At 51.3% G+C, this 20611-nt stretch overlaps 2 protein-coding genes across 2 annotated transcripts in view; one reads left to right on the top strand and one right to left on the bottom strand.

The window, feature by feature from the left end:
* Positions 1-1922: 1922 nt before the first annotated feature.
* On the top strand, positions 1923-3389 carry LOC104076544 (ubiquinol-cytochrome-c reductase complex assembly factor 2; the record flags this gene model as incomplete). The annotated part of the gene is given in 4 exon segments (XM_009577447.1): positions 1923-1977; positions 1979-2068; positions 2425-2494; positions 3209-3389. Coding segments are annotated over 4 exon segments (313 nt in total), but the record flags the coding sequence as incomplete, so codon positions are not given.
* A 1306-nt stretch (positions 3390-4695) lies between these two features.
* Positions 4696-20611, bottom strand: part of ITPR3 (inositol 1,4,5-trisphosphate receptor, type 3) — a gene marked incomplete at its 5' end in the record, with an annotated part of 22774 nt that continues 6858 nt past the window's right edge. Inside the window, 30 exons of the mRNA XM_009577446.1 lie at positions 4696-5345; positions 5682-5843; positions 6367-6527; positions 7251-7416; positions 7686-7810; positions 8244-8339; positions 8839-9031; positions 9520-9684; positions 9798-9970; positions 10485-10610; positions 11601-11793; positions 12298-12408; positions 13074-13160; positions 13424-13525; positions 13771-13866; positions 14168-14278; positions 14700-14900; positions 15264-15448; positions 15531-15705; positions 16376-16545; positions 16787-16877; positions 17049-17157; positions 17338-17486; positions 17623-17807; positions 18565-18685; positions 18805-18930; positions 19248-19373; positions 19467-19718; positions 20052-20252; positions 20440-20562. Coding sequence (XP_009575741.1) covers positions 5277-5345; positions 5682-5843; positions 6367-6527; positions 7251-7416; positions 7686-7810; positions 8244-8339; positions 8839-9031; positions 9520-9684; positions 9798-9970; positions 10485-10610; positions 11601-11793; positions 12298-12408; positions 13074-13160; positions 13424-13525; positions 13771-13866; positions 14168-14278; positions 14700-14900; positions 15264-15448; positions 15531-15705; positions 16376-16545; positions 16787-16877; positions 17049-17157; positions 17338-17486; positions 17623-17807; positions 18565-18685; positions 18805-18930; positions 19248-19373; positions 19467-19718; positions 20052-20252; positions 20440-20562 — 4350 coding nt within the window. The remainder of the gene's footprint in view (positions 5346-5681; positions 5844-6366; positions 6528-7250; positions 7417-7685; positions 7811-8243; positions 8340-8838; positions 9032-9519; positions 9685-9797; positions 9971-10484; positions 10611-11600; positions 11794-12297; positions 12409-13073; positions 13161-13423; positions 13526-13770; positions 13867-14167; positions 14279-14699; positions 14901-15263; positions 15449-15530; positions 15706-16375; positions 16546-16786; positions 16878-17048; positions 17158-17337; positions 17487-17622; positions 17808-18564; positions 18686-18804; positions 18931-19247; positions 19374-19466; positions 19719-20051; positions 20253-20439; positions 20563-20611) is intronic.

The raw sequence follows: 20611 nt of genomic DNA, 5'->3' as shown, positions 1-20611 counted from the left end.
TCCCCCCCCCCTGCCTCGGAGCTCGCTCGGTTGCAGTCGAGGAGAAGGTTGTGAAACGAGCTTCCCTCGGGTCTCCTCAGAGCCTCCCTCGGGGCCCAGGACAGGCCGGTCTGTGAACGCTCTGCTCGCCTTTGAAACACAGGCCTGAGTCAGCCCCAGTCAGCCACGTCCTCGCAGAGGAGAAGCTGTGGTTTGTGCCCGATTCTTGCACCGTTTACACGACGTGCTTTGGAGAACCCATTCCCGTGGTTATGCAAGTGGGATACAAAACACTGTGAATCTGTCAGCGCTGTGCTGGAATCTAGTTAATTGGTGTGTTTTGCTTACCGTAATGATAGGGTGATAGTGCGATGCAGTGTGGAGTACACAGTGAAATGCAATGTTGCCTGGCACTGTTAGGAGTTATGCAGCAGTTATAAAATTGGATTCTGGCTACAGTTGTAATTGTGTTGGAGGTTAGGCTTTGGTGCTGAAATAAATTAGAGAAGGTAATGCTTGACTTGGGCTGCAGACCTTTTTAGGCTTGCAGGTGGTGCTGTGGAATGTAAATGTGCCCTTTCTTAGCATAAAAACGTTGTTCCAGATACGCGTTTTCTACTTCAAGGGGCCATTATAGGCACCTAATTCTATATTGGTCACCAGAATAGTCTGCAGCAGACGTTTCGGAAAGTGCTTATTGCTTTTTCATATGCTCAGGACAGCTGAATATGCTGCACCAATTGGCTACAAGATCCCAATGCTGCCACTTATCTTGAAAATCTAAATTGATGCCTGCAGCACCGATGTCAATTTGTATGTATAAAGGCTTAATACAGAAAAGGGAAATGTACTGGCAGACAGCAGGAGGAATGTATGAGAAAAGAACTAGAACCATAAAGGATACTTTACCAGTCTGATGTCTGTTTTATTCACATAGAGTAAGATTGGCTGATTTTATGGTGGGGGGAAAAACTGTTTCTGCTACCCATTTAATAGTTATTTCTTCTATCATTACTAAAACATTAGCAGGGTCATTTGAAATGTGACTGCAAGATACGTTAAGTTGAAGATTCCCTGCAGTGTGATGGTGCTTACTCTTGACAGTCTGTCTGTCCTTATATCCTCTCTCCTGCAGCAGCCATTACCTACTGAATAAAGAGAGCCTTTCCTTAGTTTTCCTAGTTTGTGCAGAGGAGGCATTATCTGCCTTGTGCTGAACCTGTGCCAGTGTCCCAAGGACAAATGAGCCATGTCATTTTATCCTGACATGTTTCTGTCGATACTATTCTTGTTCATGTACCCGTTTTAATCATTTATGTTTGATGTCATGGAGCAGCAATGCAGCGTTCTGGTCGAGTTGGCCCCCATTGGAAAATAGAAAACCAAGATGACGTGCCATCCACATTGCTAAATAGATGGCTCTGCAAGGCAGATGCATCTGTCCGAGGCACCTAGCAGAGGTTTAGGTATTAGCAAAATCTTTCCAACTTACTCGACCAAAATAGAAATCCATTTACCCTTCACAAGCTGTTCAGTGTCTTTCATGCTGCTTTTCCCTAATCAATTATAAACTTTTTAGCCTGCACCGGGATTTTCTAACTTCCATCCTAGTACGTTATCCTAATTGATGCTTTAGATGCAAAGCTGGCCTCTGAGCAAGAAGTCTCGCAGATTTCACAGCAGTGGCCAATAAACGTGAGAAGAAAACTGTCCAGCAATATTCTCATTAACTGTATTCACAGTTGATCTGTCAAATCTTTTCGAGCAGAGTTTAAGGTTAGTTCTGGAAATCGTGTGCCTCGTTATCCTTGTAGGCCAAGCTGGTGAGAAGTGGAAGGGAAAGAAAATGATCTGCATTCTGGAGCAACATAATAGGGGTCACCAGCACCCTACATTGCACTGAGAAGTCACCTAAGCTGCTCGTTGACTTTCCTTCTCACAAGCCTTGAAACAAGGTGGTTTTTGCTATGGAGATTTAAAATAGGGCTTGTGTGATACTTTTATCCCTTTCCAGATTGCTGACCCTGAGACCTGTGACCGAATGTACGAGAGCTTAGTCAGAATCCACACCAACTACTACAAAAACAAGGTGAGCTTTGACATTAGCCATCATCCCTCTGTTAGGGGGTGGGTCACCACCTACTGCGGTTGGCTGCCTCGTCCCAGCAGGGTTTCTGGGAATGTCTAACAGAGAAGTGAGCAGTCAGGTGGATGCAGCACTACCTGGTGCCTTTGGTCACTCCGGGAAAGCTGCAGACATCTTGGCCTCTGTGACATGTATGAGCAATGCAGATGGTAGTTCTTGGTATGTATGAACAGATTTCTTAGAGCTTGACTGAATATGAGCTCAGACTCTACCGTATGGTGACATTTCTACCTGTTTTAATGCACTACAAGTAACACCTTTCTCTCTCTCTCCTCTCACCTACTTGCTCATTTGTGAAGTATCCACGTCTGAAAGACACAAGCTTCACTGGAGTGACAGTAGAAGACTGCAAGATGATACTAGCAACAGGTACTAATACTGTGCTTGATTTGAGAATAAGTCAGTGCAGGAGATAAAGAATAAGTCAGTGCAATCTAGTCTTTGTGTCACTGCATCATTTCTACTAAACACCTGTGACTAAAGGACCGCTGTGCAAGTATATTAGGATGTTTAATGAGGAGCAAGTTCAGGAATAATTGAGGAGATCTTCAGTAATCTATCAGGTCAAGAATTTGATTGTATTTTGCACTGGGCAGGAACAGCAAAGGGTTTGCAAGGGCTCTTTGAGATCAGGTAGCAGGAGCTATGTGAAAGAAATGCACGTTTGCTACATCATTCCAAAAATTCTCAGCTTCTGTTTCACCATGTTCAAATTCCCTTCAGTATTTCTCCTTTTGTATTAGACTTCGAGAGAAAACAGGGTACTGCGATGCAGAAATACTCTCAGCTAGATCATTTATTAAGTGCAATGTAGGAAGCTAGTGGAGTTTTGTTCTGCTCCAGTTCCTAACTTTGATTGCAGTGTGTGGAAACTGAATATTAGTTGTTAGTGATAAGGGACTCCCCGCACAATTGATTGGAAGGGAAAACAAACTTGCCTCAGGCTCTGAAATAGAAATTCATTAAGATGAAAAGTCAAAAAAAGGAAAATATATGTAAGGCAAAGCTTTTATAAGAGCTTTTCATTCGTTTGCTTTTCTGCTTTTCTTTCTCTTTCCCCATCTCTCTCTTCTCCTTTTGCAGACATTCTGAAACAGATGGAAGACATGAAAAAAGGGACATGGAAAAAACTGCGAGAAAAGTTTTATGCCAAGAAACCTGAAGAGGACTCGAAGCGATAGGCTAACTCCCAGATTCTCCACTGTATATATTCCTAAAGCACTGTATGTTGCCATGATGAATAAAACCATTTATTCCTCTTAGCAACAGCATTTTGTTCAGACCTTACACCCTTTGTATTTAGTGCCCCCTCTTTCTTTTCCTGAAAATCTGGGATATAGCTTAACACATCTGTGCTGAAACCCTATTGGAGCAATGTAATGTAGAGGAAAGAACTTTGTGGTGGTAGACCTGATCCTTTGTATTACAAGAAACGGAACAACCCGGAGATGTACAGAGCAAGTAGGTAGAACCACGTTAGCTTTAAATTTGCTTGTGAAGATAACAATAGGGATGATGTGAAAACATAGCTATGCTTGTGTTTCTGGGTGTGAGCACTGGTAACAGTGAAATTGAGGGAGGGATAACTTCAATAATTACATTTATTTTTCTTTTGAGAAGACACAGGAGAGGACTGAGGGTGACTTTACTGTGGTGACAGTGGAGCAGTGTAAGAGTTTAACTGAGTTTTCAATCAAATGCTGCTGAGGTGTGTTACCGGTTGAGCTAGCTGTATGCAGATTTCCCTCAGTGTGAAGAGAAAGTTCTGTATGGGTTGCTGCATATCTGAGGGATAAAGATAGGTTTTAATGGTGGTATATAAGGCCATAAACAAATTTCAGGTCTGGTTCTTTCATTGCTATGGCCTATTTTTATTCCTTTTTAAAGCTTTCATGCTTGCATCAGTGTCTATTCTTGGGAGGCAGAGGCACAGGACTGTAGCTGGGGTGGCTACAGCACTGCTTGGCTTTGGAAGGATGAGTGTCTAGAACACAGCTATGCCAGGACTCTGCTTGGCTCCAGGCAGCACCAACAGCTGCTCCTTTTTATGTATTTGAACAGTGCTTTCCTGGCAAGTAGTGAAAGAATTTGAAACTTTGCAGCAGGCTCTAATCCAAAAATTCACAAAACAAGGCTGGTGTTCAAGGTAGTTCGTCATGGTAGCATTCTCCTTCATTTCTGACTGGAGCACTGTACTACATTTTAAAGTTTAACATCTGGAGCTGAGAGCATTGGGTTGTAGAGCACCTTGGATAATACAGCCCTGGATTGTTCTGTATTTCTATTTATAACAGCCCTATTACATATCGGAGTGCACAGGAAGGGCGCTTTCTTTACTATGTTTAAGTTTTTATTATAACATGATTTTGTATTTAATTTAGTTAAGGCAATTTACACTTTAGTTCTTAAGTAACAATAACAAAACAAAACAAAAAAAGTAAAACATTACACCAGAGATTAAACTAAAACACAGGACACCCCTTCACAGTGAACTCCTGTAAACCTGCAGTCTCCTACTACTACTGCCCAGATATTCTTGGTCCACAGAAGGCAAAAGACTAGTTTGCACTAGTACAAGCTTGGATACTCATCCTCATCTGGTGAGTTAAATTAACAAATCCATCTCCTTGAGTTTAGGTCCTCTTTACTGCACCACAGTGATGAACAGAATTCTTTAAATGGAGAGGGATCAGCATGGAGCAGGCACAGCAAATACGATGGCTGGTTTGCAAAGATCCACATGTACTAGTGCCACTCTTGGAATAAGTTAAATATTGCAGCCCTACAGCTAGTTACACTACATCTGAGGTGGAGGCCATCAGAATGTAGCGCATGGAGATAAAGATACGACCCTCCACATTTGCAAAATAAAGAGTTATTGCAATGAGGAATAAAAGTCCTGTATAATTTATCTTCCTACAAGGGCATTAGAAAACGTGTGGATCCAGGTATCGTGAGGAATCCTGGCCAGTCCCTGGTTCCTGAATTGCTTACAAGTACTCTAAGAAAAATGGTGACTGTGAAGCCCTTCCACATGGTCCGTCTTTCTCTGACAGTCACGTCCATGCATGGAACCCAGGAATAAGCAGCCTCGTTAGCTGATACATGTGTGTAGTCCTTCAGTGGGTGAAGTCGATGCGTCTTCTCCGGTCTAGTGGTTCATGGTATTCTGGACATCCACAAACCCCATCCTTTGTCTGCGCTTCCGTTGCTCTGTCATCTAGAGTTCAAACAAGGACACAAGTGAGGTAGGAAACCAGGCTTTCTATTCACTAACGTGCTCCTCCAGTGTGTGACTGACCAGGCTGCTTTAAGCATCTGCCAGAAAACCCTGTGAGTTGGACTCCAGCTGATGAGGAAGTAAAGTATCAAAAAGCAGTTGTCCCAAGTGTCCCTAACCCCCCCAAAAAGAGGTGTGGGAGCCCTTTGCTTTGTATCTGAAGTTGTACTGGTTCTGCCTCCTGTTCCTTGCAATCGGTGTCTATTTTGGTAAGGACAGCGGGTTTCTACAGTCACGTGTTCCTCAAGTGTTCCTATTTTTAAAAGTGTTCAGTACCTGTTCCTTCAGCTCATTCAGCTGGGAGGTGAGATGGGACACCAGCTTCATCGTGGTGTTGAGTTTGTCTTGAAGATTTCGGATCTCATTCTGTTCCCCTTCCCCTTCATTGCTGACCAGCGACATGGCTCGCATCCGGGGGAACCAGTCAAGGTTCTTATTCTGGAAAGGCGACCATGGAGAATGGGAGTTGGAGACGGGGTGAGGAGGAGGGAAGAGACCCAGTAGGACTTAACAGGAAGCCTGCCTGTGCTTAGGGATTAAAGACATTCTCAAAGGCTCGTCTTGTCTGTATCTTTGCAAATTTTCCACGAATAGTCCATTTCCAGCTTTTTTGTTATAGGCTTCTGGGCTCAAGTTCAGAAGTTTTTCTTTTCTAAATTTCCTTTCCCTCCCTTCTTGCCTGGAAATCACCTTGAAGTCACACTCTCTACTGCTTGGTTCTGTCCTTGGTTCAATCCTTAAATACACAGTACAAAACGTCAAATAGACAATGTGGTGTTGGCTGAGATTGCAAAGTGGAAATAACCAGCTAAGAACAAACTAAGGCACAACAACATTATTAAATATTTTCCAAAAGCTCCTTCTCAAAACTGTTTTTCTTTGGCAAGCCCACTGTTCTCAAATATTTCCCCTGGGTAGGCAGGTTGCAATAGCAAAAGAGCTGCCCTGAGAGGACACGTACCTTTATCATCTGCGCCACATAACTCTCTGGCCCTGTGTAGTCCGTCTTGTTCTTCACTCGCACCAGGACTATGAAGTACAAGTAGTTCCACATGTTGTGCTCATATTTAATATGCTCCTCAAAGGACACTGTCTTGTTGTCAAACTTGTCCCTTTCGAGTCCTGGGAAAGGCAATCAAGAACGGAGAAGGTGGAGGGAGGAGATGGGGAGGGGGAGGAGAGGGTAAGAAGTGAGCAAGCAAACAAATGTGAAAGGAAGTACAGATAATTGCATCCTCTCCCAGGTGTGACTTTCAAGAAGTGCTTTTAATAATTAGTTGGCATTTAGCACACAAGCAGCATCCAAAACGGGGAAAATAACCCAGTTGTGTATTCAGGAGGTTTCTATTTAAAGTACTACTAGCTATGCTTCCTGCCTATGTATCTAAAAGCATAAAATGCACCCAGTGGATCTTTTAAGAAAAAAAAAACAGCCAGACTTATTGGGTTTTTCCCTTTTTTTGGATGTCTTCCTATGACTGAAAGCATTCCAGAACATTTTCTGTATTTTATTTCCTTAGAAATATGGTGCTTTTTTTTCCACTGGCTAAGTGATGGTCTCAGGAGTGATAGATGCACAGTGACAAGAACTCCACAATGTGGCATTTTAGTTTAACACCTCATTAACAGAAGGCGAGGAACAATACAGACAATTTCCCCTCTCAGTTTGTGTCCTTGTTTAAGCCTCCTCACACTGCAGTGACCTGTCGGTGAACAGATTCAAGTTTTGCTGTGAACCAAATGAAAACAGAAACCAGCTGAAACTCCTTTCCTTCCCTTCCCTCAACCTTAGAAGAGAGGAAGAGCTTTGGGGCAATTCCTATACACCGAGGTCCGAGCGCTCACCACATATGAAGCAGGTGGTCTTCAGTATCTCTTCCTTCTTTTGCTTCTCGCTCCTCAGGTCGGCAAAAGTGTCAATAATGACCCCAAAGATGAGGTTAAGGACGATGATGATGACAATAAAGAAGAAGAGGAGGTCGTAGACAACTCGAGCAGGAAACAAGGACTCCTGTAATGGACAAAAGGGATAAATGTGTCTCTTACGCATCCCTTCTCTAGCCACTCCAACCGTGCTGCCTTGTTCCACGGGCTGAGGGTACCAGGTGAGGAGGAATAACAGGGATGTGACAGGGGAAGAGAGGAGGAAAGCCCTGGAGGACGGGGGCGGGGGGCAGAGCTGGAAGTGTCACAGTTTCCAGGGGGGGAGGCCAGCTGCACAGCAGTATATGCAGCAGGACTTAGCAGAAAAAAGGGGTCCCGCGTGCTGCCCAAACTCACATCCTTCGATGGCTTCCGCAGAATGTCACCCACGCCCCCTCCGTTCCTCAGGCCGTGGTTCAGGACAGTGACGATGCACATGAGCAGCGTGTCGCAGGCGCGTTCCCACTGGTCAGCATCTGTTTCTAAAGTACCAGAGGGGGAAATAAAAGCAAAAAGCCAGGGCAGAAGTACCAGACCATTGCAAAGAATCCAGAGCTGCGGGGATGACTCTTGCTGCACTGGTGCAGCGGCAAATCTCCTGGGAGCAGATGCTTATTGTGGAGCTCCCAACCAGCAACTTCCCAGCAGCTCCTCCAGCTTGCTTCTTGCTGCGGAGGTGTTTGGCTGAGCGCTCCTGAAGCTCCCACTTTCTTTATGACTAAACTGAATCTACTTCAACATTTTTTATGCCAGGGTCAGTGCAAAATTTGCAGGCCTCTTGCCTAATATGTGCCAGAAAGTGGGTGGTTTGTTTCCATCTTTGAAAAGCTCGGATTTTTCTGAGCTCGTTGACAAACCAGGCAGCCAACCTACTCTGCCACTTACAGAGTTGACCTTTCTAATGAGCTCACTTACCTTCCAAGGCAGTGGGCACAGCAGAGCAGCTAATTTTGTCACCGCTGCATGACTCCATGAAGGTCTCCATGTTCCTTTGCATCCCCAAGGGGTCATCTGCAAGTAAAAGAGACCACAGCCTTGTCAGAGCATCAGCTTGCCTTAGTAAAGCTCTTCCCTGCTGTCACGGGTGCTTTTCAACTGCCTCTCCTTGTAGCTTTCAAGCTTCTTGAAAAATAGTTGCTTTGCATTCTCCTAGCCTTTGAATCTTTTGCTCAAGTTTCAGTAAAACCTCTACAGTGCTAAAACTTCATTTGTAGCTGTCCACTCCCTCCTTTGCAATCACTCCTAGCCCCAAAACCCTGCTCTCTGCAGCACAAGGTCCCTAAGTCGGCACAGGCACTTCTCTGCTAACCCCAAAACCCGTGCTACCAGGAGTTTGCACCAAGGGTACAAAACCCCATGACGCATGCACGCACAGAGACACGTGTGTGCTTTTGCAGCAGGGAGGGAGCAGGGTCTCATGCAATGGTCCAGCTGCAGAAGGGGACCCACGCTCTGCCTGGCCCCTCTCTAGCCCACGCACCGCAGCCAACGAGGGCAAGGGCCGAACAACCTTTGGCTTTGCTGTCCGGCAGCCGATCCACCTCCAGGATGAAGTCATCCTTCAGGAACAGGAAGCCCACGATGGAGAAGAGGTAGACGAGGATGAGAGCCAGGAGGGCTGTCAGCAGGATGGAGCGCCCGTTCCGCGTCACGCTTTTGATGACATTAAACAAGGTCTCCTCACGGTAGATCAAGTCAAACAGCTGAAAGGACCCAGGAGCAAAGAAATGCCATGAGGTGCTTTTCTTCATAATGCCTGGCCTACCTATATCCCCTTTTATCCCGAGATCTTGGATCACTCAGCAGACCTTGACTAACTTCCACATAAAGCATTTAAGTTTCCCAGCTTACTGTAGGGAAGCAGAGAAGAATGAAGTGACATGCACAGCAGGAGAGCGGAGAATAGGACACATGCACCCTGCCTCTGCCCTCACCAGCTCACGTTGTCTCCCAGCTGACCCAGATAAAGTACACGGTAGAGATTAGAAAGAGAGAGATAGCAAAAGACCAGGAGAGAGACAGTAATAGATACTGTCGGAAGGCAGAAAGCTCAGCCTACACGAAGGTTAGAGCACAGTGAATTGTTCTCACTGCTGTTATCAACCAGCCCCTGGAAGATGTCACAGGAACCTTCTAGCTTATCGGGGCAGACCGGCTACCTCCATGCCCCAAACATCTGCATGTATTATACCAGGATGCTGTAGAAGAGTTCATGCACAAAGAGTCCCAGGACACTCGTCAGGATGTAGCCAACATGGTAAAGAAATTCCACGTCCATGATCATGGCCTTGTAGCCTCGGATGAAGGTCCCACGATTGCCCACGAAGCTCACCACAAACACAATCTTGTTGGTCAGCTGGGGAACAACCAGAAACGGGAAGGAGTGGGATTTGCTGCACTTTATGAATGCAGAACAGCCTCCTGTGTCATGGGCTGCTATGCTATTTTTCCAGCACATAGAGAACTTACATTGAGAGCTCCCAGTATGTTCAGAGTGAGTCCAATCCCCAAGTAATAAATCGATCGCAAGATCAGTGCCACGAGGAGCGGTCTGACACCGTAGCGCTTAGTGAACAAGGCCATGATGGAGAAGCAGATCAGAATCCAGAAGAGCAGCGAGATCAGTGGGGAATCCAGCACTCCTGGGAAGAGAAGACCCACAGCAACTAAATGGCATGAGATTAAATGCACGCTGCCAACTGGACACTGTGCTGCTGTCCAGACTGTCCAGAGAAACTAATGTGCTGCTTATCAGAGGGAAGAAAGAGAGAAATAATGCTTGACTGCAAAGACTAGTATTGACTAAGATGGTTCTTACTGATACATTTTTCTAACACCTTTTATCTGAGATCTCAAAACCACCGTAAATGGTGGAGGCTTTGCCTGACAGCAGGTACGTATTCTGTCATTGCTTCCCCCATTTTACAAACAGGGAAAGCGCAGAAGAGACTTTTCCCTAAGAAGGAAGCAGTGGCAGGGCTGGCAACGGAAATCTTAACTCAATCCCTTCCTTTGACCAGCAGAAAGGATTTGGGGCTTTAGGAGTCAAAAGGAGACTGAGGGTGGGGGGGAGTACAGTAAGGGGACCAGTTTTCCTGCATATGAAGGTCCCCTTTTTCTTCCACCTCGAGAAGCAGCAGATGCTGGGGCACTTACCCATGGAAGTGGCTTCCACATAGGGGTAGAAGAAAGCAATGATTATGTTGATGAAGACAGCCAGGTTGAAAGAAATGCTTCCCCAGAGTGTCATTCTGCGGGAGAACCAGTACATCAGCGGCATGCCTGGGGGGAGAGGAGGCAGACACACAAATCTCAGCCAACCTTGTGCCAACCGGGGAAGGCTTTGTCCTCCCAGACATCCGAAGCGCTCGGCTCAGTACAGCTAGTGGGCCCGGAGGGAGCCTTGCCTCCCACTTCCTTCAAAGCGTTAATAAAAGCTCCTTCCTCATCTGCTGAAATAGGATTGCAAGTTCAAAATGGTACTGCTCACATTTCTTGGCTTCTCAGCCCTTCGACCTGCTCTGGCACCTTGGAATCGGATCGGCTCCGTTCTCCTCCTCGCCCTCCTCCCCATCTCCCACCTCCTACAGCCTCGCTGCTCACGTCCTTCCAAACAACAACGTCTTTGTGTTTTCAGCGCTGGTGCTGGGTCCCAGAGGAGACCCAGCCAGCAATTTCCCATCCACACTGGAAACTTGTTTCCTGCCAAATTCCTAAGATAGTTTTAACTGATCTGCAAGTGTTTCAGAGCGGCTACACTACTCCTTAGCTGCATCGCAGTATTTATAGTGTGACTCTTTATTGAGCTCCTGTTATTTTAAGCCAGGATTTCCGTCCTGATGCAGCCCTGAAAGCACCTAAGCAGGTCTGCAGGGTGCAGAGAAACAAGTTTCATTTCCCATATGTAGCTGCTTGATCCTGGCTTAGGAGAAGGCAACTGAAAACAAATTGAGAGAGGGCTTTCCAGGGGAAAACACCTGCAGGTGTAATCCCAGGAATGTGCTGTAAGATGCATTTCAGACTGCCGAGGAACTGCACTAACAGGCATGGAGGAAATACATCTTGATTAACCTCCGCTCCCTGCAAACTGCCGTGTGTGTTGTGCTCTACAGAGCGAGGGGCACAAGGAGCTCAGGGATGTCATTTCCAGGCTGTTGCCAGGGTTTGCAGCCCTTTCAGAGCAGGGCTGCCTCCCAGTTTCACAACAGAGGCTATTCGAAGCGCCCGTGCTGGCCAGGGGGAGCCCGAAGGGAAGGTCTGGTTTGCTCTTACTGCGCAGTTTCTTCTGCCATTCCATCTCGTTGTGGAGGAAGGACGACTGGTCGAAGAAATCACTGACTTTGCTGCCCTGCTCGTCCTGCTCCGTGGTGGTGAAGAGCCGGTACTTGGTCTCCTTGGTGAGGAACTCGCAGATGCCAGGCACGGGGAAGATTATCTGCTCCATGCTTCGGTCCAGGCGCACAATCTGCAGGAAGCAGGGCGAAGGGGAGGGTGCCGTCAGATCCTGCCCCTGCCACGCTGCGGTTTCCTCTTTCTTAGACCCGCTTCCCCTCTTCCCTCCCACTCCACCAGGATCCAAATATCACTGGCCACTCGTCTATAACGCTACAAATCGACCCAGCAAAGGCAGCCTGGGCTGTGCCGGAGGAAAGCTGAGAGCGCGTGAACCCTTGCTGGCCCCTCTGCAAGGAGATCCACGCCGACAAGCAAGGATGGGGCTGCCGAATCGGCTGCATCCCTGCTGCTGCTGGGAGAAAAAGGAAAGGTCTGGGAAGGCAGCTCATTCCCTCAGCTCCTCACAGGCTCTGCTAAAGCCTCCAGCTCTCTGCAGAGCAAAAGGCCCGGCTTCTTGCCGGCACAGGGATGGGAAGGCTCCTAGTGCAAAATAACCAGGCACGAAATAGCTGGAGCACACATGGGATTCACCGAACGTGTGCGTACTGCCGACCCAACAGCTAACAGGTCTTACCTCAATTTGGGATGTGTGTTTCTCGTAATACGCCAGCGGGTCCTCCTCTTCTTCCTGGACCGGGGCCGTCGACTTCAGCATCTGCGTCAGCTGCTTGTTATTTAGGCTGAGCTGGGATGGGGGGAGAGGGAGAGAGGATGAGAGCGGCCTCGGCCAGGGCAGTCAGGTCTCGCTCTGCATTGACAACAGCCTTCCTCAAAATCTACCGAAGCTGATGAAGTTTCAGGGAAAAGCAAATGAATTAAAGCTTCCTAAAGGGGTACAAGCTCTCCCTGAGGTGACAGACATTCGATTCCCTGCAATAATTACATCCAAATGCTGCTAATCCACAAATTACGAATCAATGCCCATAAAACCCCAGGGAAATCATATTACTGCTGAATCTCGTTCGGGATCTAAGGTACATAGGCAAGAAACGACAGCAAAGGACTCAGCCCTTCCTTTTCTGAAGGGACGGGGAGAAAGCGGGTACCAGCAGGACCCCATCAGGGCCACCAGCCTGTGCCTGCGGCGAGCTGGATGTCACCCTACGGCTGAGCCCCACAAATACGGCTCTTCGCAGCTTGGTGCACATGCCTTTGGACTTGTAGTTTTGGCTACAAGGGCACTGATAAGCCTTTCTTTCTTCAGTCCCCCTGGGGAATACCAAAACCCATCAAATCTTAAACAACAAAACCCAGGGTGGCTCAGCAAGGGTGGGAGACTCTTTGCAGTCCCCAGTCAGGGTCAGGGTGGCTTGGAGGGGCTCTGCCTCTGTTCCCGAGGCCTCTCCGTACCATGGACGAGATGCCCTCCTCCTCCTCCTCCTGGATTCGCTTCACCGGCTTCAGGAGCTGCTGCAGAGACTTGTTGTGTCGGGACAGCTGGAAGAGGGACAGCGATAGCCGGGTGGGCACAGGCTGGCGGGCAGCCACCGGTGCCCAGGGGAGCGGGACGGCCGGCAAGCCTGGGGGCTGGCTTTTCACAGGAGCCAAAAGCATATTCCCCAGCCAGGCCTCCCCAAGGAGGCCAGCCTGGCTGGAGGAAATGTAAATAAACATAGAGAAAAATGTGCAAATCGGTGAGTGGGAGCCCAGCATGACACGGGGAGCCCAGCCTGGTAGGGACCCTGCTGTCAGCTCAGTACCTGCAGAGCCAGTATATAAATGTTGTGGCCGACTTCCCGGGGGGAAACCTCAGCATTTTCGCACTCCTCCTCCTGCAGATAGGCCTTCTTAATCACGTCAACCTAGAAGGCAGCAGAGGGACAAGTCAGCCTCTCCCCATCTCCTTGCCTCGTCTTCCTCCTCTGGCCACGAATGGCTCTGGGAAAACCATTAGGCAAGGATGCTTGTGCAGAAGGTGGTGACCAGCACTATGGCAGAGGAGATGGTTATTGGATTGCAAACCAGAAACTGCATCAGGACCTGCAGGCAGAAGAGGTCCAGCAATGGGCCGGGGCAAGGCTGGGGGAGTTCCGCCGTCAGCCCTTACCAGTTCCTGCGGGCGAAGGCTGATGAGGATCCGCTCGGCGTTTTCGCTGTCGTGTCTGCTCTCCATGAGGGCCAAGAGGAGCTTGGAGGCATTGTCCTGGTGAGGAGAAGCCCTTGCTGAGGGGAGCTGTGCCCTGCCACTGCCCAGGGCTTCGGAGTGGGCAGAAAGCCCCCCGTCCCCCGGTCAGCTGTAACTCCCCTGTGCTAGAGGCACCTGAGCCTCACACGGTGGAGATGCACCAGCCCTGTCCCACCAAGCCCACGTGCTCCCACGCTCGAGGACCTGACACATGCACAGTCCCTGCCACAGTGGCCACCTCACCCCACGGCCGTGCCAGCAAGCCCAGGCAGTGCTGCACACACGTGTGCCCACCATCCTAGCCGGAGGCTCTGCTTACCTTCAGCTGCAGGACCAGGTCCATCCGGTACTTGCAGAGGGGGCTGATGTCGTTAAGGATGAGGGCTGTGATGATGTCGATCCCATTGGACTCGTGAGTCACGATGCAGCTCTGGGGGAGCAATGCAATGTGTTATCCCACGGATGCTGCCGTCCTCCCAGCTTCACCCTCCAACTCAGCCCAGGTCTGAAACGGTGCCTTGCCTGATTACCCCAGGAGCCCCAAACCCCCTGTCTCCCCAAACTCCCAACGGAAAGGGCACCGTTTGCACCCCTATATTATTTAACCTCCATTTGCATCACCATATTATCTAGCCAAGCAGTAGCTCATAACCCGTGCAGCATCCCTGTGCACCCTGGCATCCTCTGCTGCCCATGTTCTGCTCCTGTTCACGCCCTGAAACCAAAAGCTGTCCCTGTCCCTGTTGCTTTCCCACGCATCCCCCCCCAAATCCTCCCTTGGGCATCCCTGATCAGTGGTGAAACGCCCCAGGCACACCGGGAACGACCCAGACCTGCAGATACCCACAGACCTGGTTCTCATGGCAGGGCCCTTGGCAGTACTCGGTCAGGGTCTCCAGGGTCTGGGTGATGAGGGCCACGTTGTACTCGTTGATGTAGAGGCCCAGCAGCCCCAGCCCCCCCGTGGTGCTGCCGCACATGATGTCAAGGAACTGCAGCGTCTCGCACACCAGGTTGTAGTTGGTCTTGTTGTTCTGGCACCGGAGGAAGTTCTGTCGAGCAAAGCCTGCGGTTACGGGGCTGAGCGGTATCACTCTGATGGGGGGGCAGTCCTGATCCCCCTCCCGACACCCCACCCAGCTGCAGTTCGATGGAGAATTGGGCTAGGGCCACCCCTGTAACGTACAGGCCTCTGAGAGCAGCACTCAGTCCTACGGACAGTCGTGCCGTGAGCCGATCTCCTTCCCCAACACCAAAAGCTATCCATAAGGGATGGTGCATTTGCAGATGGGGAAACTGAGGCACAGAGTGGCTGGTGCAATGGCTTTTTGGACCAAACTGGGGCAGAGCCCAGCCTTCCCACACCCCAGTCCCATGGCCCCTGTCCTGATCCCCTAGCAGCCCCCGTAACCAACCTGCAGGTCCCGGTTGTGGTTCTCACAGAGCAGTTGCAGGAATCGCAGGATAGGCTCCATGATCAGGACCGTCACCCCCATTTCATTGTTCTGGCCCTGCTCCCCGGTGTCATGGCCCTTCCGGAACCCTATGGCCATCGGGTATCGGGAGGGGGTGCCAGGCATCAGGAAGGTGTCTCCTCGTCCTAGAAGGCAATGCAACCTCGTTAGCAGCGGGCTACCCAACGGGACAAACATTGGCTCTACCAAGGGGACGTGGCCCCATACCTTTAGTGCCAGGGTCAGGCTCATCTTTGTCCTCACGAGGCTTGTTCCCGATGTCACTCATGTTCACAGACACCGTAGACTTGGTCTCCTGTTGCGCCTTTTTCATCCGGTCGTGCAAAACTTTGAAGAACTTCTCGGACTTCTTGTCACTTGTCATGAGGTTGTAAAAGGATTTCTGGGAGGAGGGAGGACAGGCGTTCAAGACTCCACCCTGGGGTCCAAACTGTCCCTGCCTGATTTAGTAGCCTCAAGACCTTGTCTGAGAAAACCTGGCAAGCAGGTTTATTTCCATGCTGCAACCCTGGACATCACAGTCCTCTTGGATTTACAGGGGTGGATCGTCCCCTGCCACTGTGCTCTTCTCTACCCTAAAAGCAGGGTTGGGGACAGAGCAAGCAGTGATTACAGCAGCTCCAGGCCTGGAACCCTACTGGGTTTTGCATGTACAATTAATTTGTCTGCTTCCCTGTGATAAAGGATTCAAGATAACCCACGAGTTATCACCCAAGAGCTGCAGCCCTGAGCCGTTTTAGCAATACCCGGCAGAGGGCATCAGCATTACTCCAGGAACAACCTGCAACAACCTGCCCCTTTTGCAGCATCCAGCCCTTGAGCTCGATCCAGCCACGGAGCTGGAAAACTCCAAACCAGACAGATTTCTGCAGTTCCTCCTCTGGCTGGCCAGCAAACACATGCAACCAAATGGTATTTTGGCAAAGCCTGCTGCCCAGGGGCCAACCCAGGACGGAGGACTGCCCTGCACCCATGTCTTCCAAGTGCTGGGACGGTCACGCTGCACACATCACCGTGTCACACGCGCCCACCGCGCAGCCGGGGCTCAGCACCTGGATCTCGGTGTTGCCTCCATCCAGCAGCCGGATGGCAAGCAGGATGCTCTCTTGGAAGATCTTCTCGTTCTTGGTGTTCATGATAAGGTCGGCCACCAACTTGGTGGCCCCTTCTCGGTCCAGCCGGCACTGGACAGCAGCGATAGCGGACCAGTCCTGGTCTTGGCCTGCATGAGAGGACAAGGACGGACGTGATGCTGTGGTAGTGCAGGAGGACGAGCACAGCTAAATCACTGCCAGGGGCATCTCAGTCCCATCCCTTCATCTCCCCAAATCCTTTACTCCCACGGAGGTGGGGGCATGGCAACCACCTACAGACCTGATCCCACCATGGCTTGGGAGCCGGGAATTTGAGCTATGTGTGAGCAGCACAGAGAGACAGGGAAGGCGCAGGAGAGGGGCACTCACCTCCCCCAGCAGTATCCACGATTTCCCCTTTGGAGCTGGACTTCTTGTTCTGCAGGTAATTGTTCAGGAGCATTTTCCGCAGCAGGTTGCCCTGCCAAGACAAATAAACGTCATGAGTCTTCCAAGGGCAGGGCCAGCGCTAGAGCAGAATGAGGCTGAGCACCCGTGGGCTGCAGCGAGGAGGGCAATGCCAGCCTGGGAAGCGGGGGCTGCGCAGACAAGGAGCGGGGCTGAGGACGTGCCATGGGACCATGGTGCTCACCCTCTCGCCGTATTTGTTCCTCTTCACCAGCATCTGCTGCAGCGTCCTCAGCACCTTGATGCACAGCTTCTCCTCCGTCTCCATGAGGTCCTTGGTGTGCTGAACCAGCCTGGCACAGCAGACCCACCGTCACACAGCCGAGAGGGACAAGGGGGTCCCTGAGGGAACCGTCCCCACCATCCCTCCAGGCTGCAGGCACACATCAGGATGCACAACCCACAGACGATGAAGGTCACCAGCCCTTCCCAGCACTCCCAGCAATCCCTGGGCAATTGCAAAGCATCCTCACTTGGACAGAAAACCTCCGCTCTCGCATCGCTGAAACGCTTCCGTCCCCTCCATGAAAAGCAGCTCTGGCCGGTGGAGGACATCCACCAGGACAGACAGCTCAGCCTCCACGAGTGGTTTCAAGCGATCTTCCAGGGCGTTGATGATGTCCTACAAGTCACAGCACACAGCTTTAGGGCCAATGCATGCCTAGGAGACACGAGCACGGGAGAGGGACCCCTGCAACGCCAGCGCCTTCTTGCTATCATGCACTGATCCATGCCGCCCCCGCCTCCGTGCCCCATACCTGCAGCTTCTCTATGATATTCTTGTAGTCCCACTGGTTGGGGGTGGTGGAGACACGGGGGAAGGTCCGCGTGGCCGTCTTGTAGCTGGACGTGTTCCTCTGCACGGTGCTGGTGGAGCTGCTGTTGAGCAGGGAGCTGACGTGGGCGTCCAGGTCCATGGGCAGCGCAATGGAGCGGCTCTTGGCTGGAGGAGATGGAGCCAGGGTTGGGGACAGCCATGACCCAGCCCACCCCATTGGCTGGGTCCTACCACGCTGCCTTGGGCCGGGCACCCCTTCACCAGCTCTTCATTTGCAGCAGAGAAGATTTGAGTTAAATACAAGAGTAAACTCTTCCAGGCTAGCGAGGGGTGGAGCGTTTCCATCCATCCCTCCCCACTGCAGCACAACGTTGCCCAACGCCCCCCCAGCCCAACGAAGGATGGAAAGAGGCACCAACTCCAGTTTTTGGTTGGGAAAGCCCAGCAGAGAGACCTTGTAAGCGCCCTGCCTCAAATTACAAAGGGAAATCCCCACCCAGTCTCTAACCACCGAGCAATCCTTTCCACACGGTGACTCAGTGCTAACAACCCTTGTCCCGAGTCAGGCAGCCACAAGCAGGCTGAGGGCAAAGTCCTGGTGAGAGAAAACCACCATAAACGCTGGCTTTGTTTCCAGGCCCTTCACCAGCAGGGACACACCAGGGATCTCCCAACCAAGCCCAGGCTTCGGTTATCCCCACGCCACCCCTGGTCACGCCTGGAGATGTAGCTCAAAAAAAAAAAAAGCACATCCTGAAGCCAAACCTCCCCATTCGCAGCCCGCAGCCTCTCGCCGGGGCACCTGCCAAGACCCGCGGTAGGGATGATGGCTCTTGCTCGCTGCCGGAGCGGAGGCAGCCAAGGGTGGCTGCATCCTCCTGGTCGGCGGGGAACAGAGCATCGCTCTGGCGCGGCTCCTTACCGACCATGGCCAGCGTGCGGATGCAGGCTTCCACCGAGCTCTTGTGCTGCTGCTGCAGCCAGGGACACTCCAGCAGCCTCATGGTGGACTGGAGAAGCTGCACCACAATGGTCTGGTGGGTCTGGAGAGAGCAGGCAGGTATGTATCAGTGCGAGGTGTGTTCAGACCTTGTTGTTTCGGGGGGTTCGATGAGCTGCTTTCCTCCCCCAGCCATGGCCTGTCCATGCAGTGCCTTATTACCTGCAGCGAGGTGCTGTTCTCTGAGAAGGGAGAGCTGAAGAACGCGTTGATGGTGTCCAGCACCACCGTCAGCACGTACTTCTCCAGCGTAGGGTCTGGCAGGCGTTTCTCTCGCTTCTTGCACATCTGTGGGGAGAAGGGAGGATGCTGATGGCACCAGGGCGAGGTGAGCACGCGTCCTGGCCAGATGCTGCTGGCATACAGCGCTGCTGGGACCTTGCTGAGCTGAAGGATGCGGCCGGTGACACAGGTCCTGGGTCTACGCCAGAGAGCCCTGACCGCTCCCCGGCCCCTAGTCTGGCAGCTACGCAAGTCCCCATGGTGCCCATGCCCCACATCTGGCTCCCCAGGTGACACCAACCTGTCCCCATCCGATACAGCAGCCATTGCTGCTGTGTATCTCCCCCCCAACCCCCCCCACGCACCCGGCCCTCCCCACGCACCCGGGCCATGTCCAAGGTGAAGTTCTCGAAGAGAGTCCAGATGTGGTTGCTGGTGTAGATCTCCTTCATCTCCACCTCTGTGTCCACATAGCAGTGGTTGACGAAGTTCACGTAGGCCATCTTCACCTGCCGGGGAGGGAGGGAGGGGGGGCACAGGCACCATCAGGAGAAGGCAATCAGTGCAAAGCCCCGGCACCCTCCTCGCTGGGCACCCCGTACCTCCGTGATGCAATCCTCGTGTGTCACCACCCGCACCACGTCCTCCAACGGCAGCAGGGACGTGCACTTGATCTCTGTGTAGACGTTCTTGCCCTCGGCGCAGGCAGCCAGCAGGTCCACCAGTGAGATGTGGTACATCAGCGGGCTGTTCTCCTCCACCCCATCCCTGGCTGCTGTCATCATCTCCAGAAGGGTGGCCAGTGAAGCCTTGTCGTTGTAAAAAACCACCACATCATCTCCGGCGTTGGTGAGCTGCAGGGAAGGGTCAGGGGTCACCACTCCGGAGAAGGAGGGTCAGAAACCTCGCAAGGCAGAAAATGGTGTCTTCTGCAGCGGGGCGACGAGTGAAGGGTGAAAGGGCCGTGCATTTACAGGGAAAACCAGGCATTTGCAGTGGGACTCCAAAATGGTTATTGGGTCTTGGACTTTGCATTAAGCTCCTAGAGATGTTTCTTACTCCAGGGAGAAGCCAGCATGGCCGGGAAGGCTCTTCCTCAAGGAAGAAGCCAACTGTGCACCTCCCGGGAGCCATGCCCTGCTACACCCCAGGCTCATGCCCCACGGGCTGGGGAGAGAGGTGCTCACCTCGGTCATGATCATGTCCTGGCACTTCTTGACGTACTTGCCCTCGGCCTTGATGATGGTGTGCAGGAAGTCAAGGTACTGCACGTGGCGGCCGTGGGTGGCCACGCAGTGGATGAAGTGCTGCGGCACCGTCTCGTTGATCTCTGAGCAGAGCTGATAGTTGTTGAGGAAGATGTGCTGCATCGTCTCAGCCTCCAGGAGCTGCGGGACCAGGGGAGCAGAGTGAGGTCAGGGGGCTGCGAGGAACACCCTCCCCTCCTGCCCTGACCCTTCCTCTCCCAGGGTCTCCTCCTGGCTTTTGTATCTCTTGCTCTCAAGCCCCAGGAGCGATACTGAAGTCTCTCCCTGTGCTAGTGCCTGCGACCGCCCTTCGGTCCCCTCTCCTTACCCCTGGGGTCAGGAACAGGTTGAGGTGTTTGTGCAGCAGGGCCTGGTTTTCCTGATTGCCAGCACAAAACTTCTGCAGGAACTGGTGGGTGAATTTCAGGATCTCCATCATCTTGGCATCACCCTGAGGAAAGGCAGAGAAGAGAAATATCCAGAGTTGGCGAGGGATGGAG

Source organism: Fulmarus glacialis, unplaced genomic scaffold, assembly GCF_000690835.1.
Source record: "Fulmarus glacialis isolate BGI_N327 unplaced genomic scaffold, ASM69083v1 scaffold11645, whole genome shotgun sequence".
NCBI lineage: Eukaryota > Metazoa > Chordata > Aves > Procellariiformes > Procellariidae > Fulmarus > Fulmarus glacialis.
This window is presented reverse-complemented; position numbering and strand designations above follow the sequence as displayed.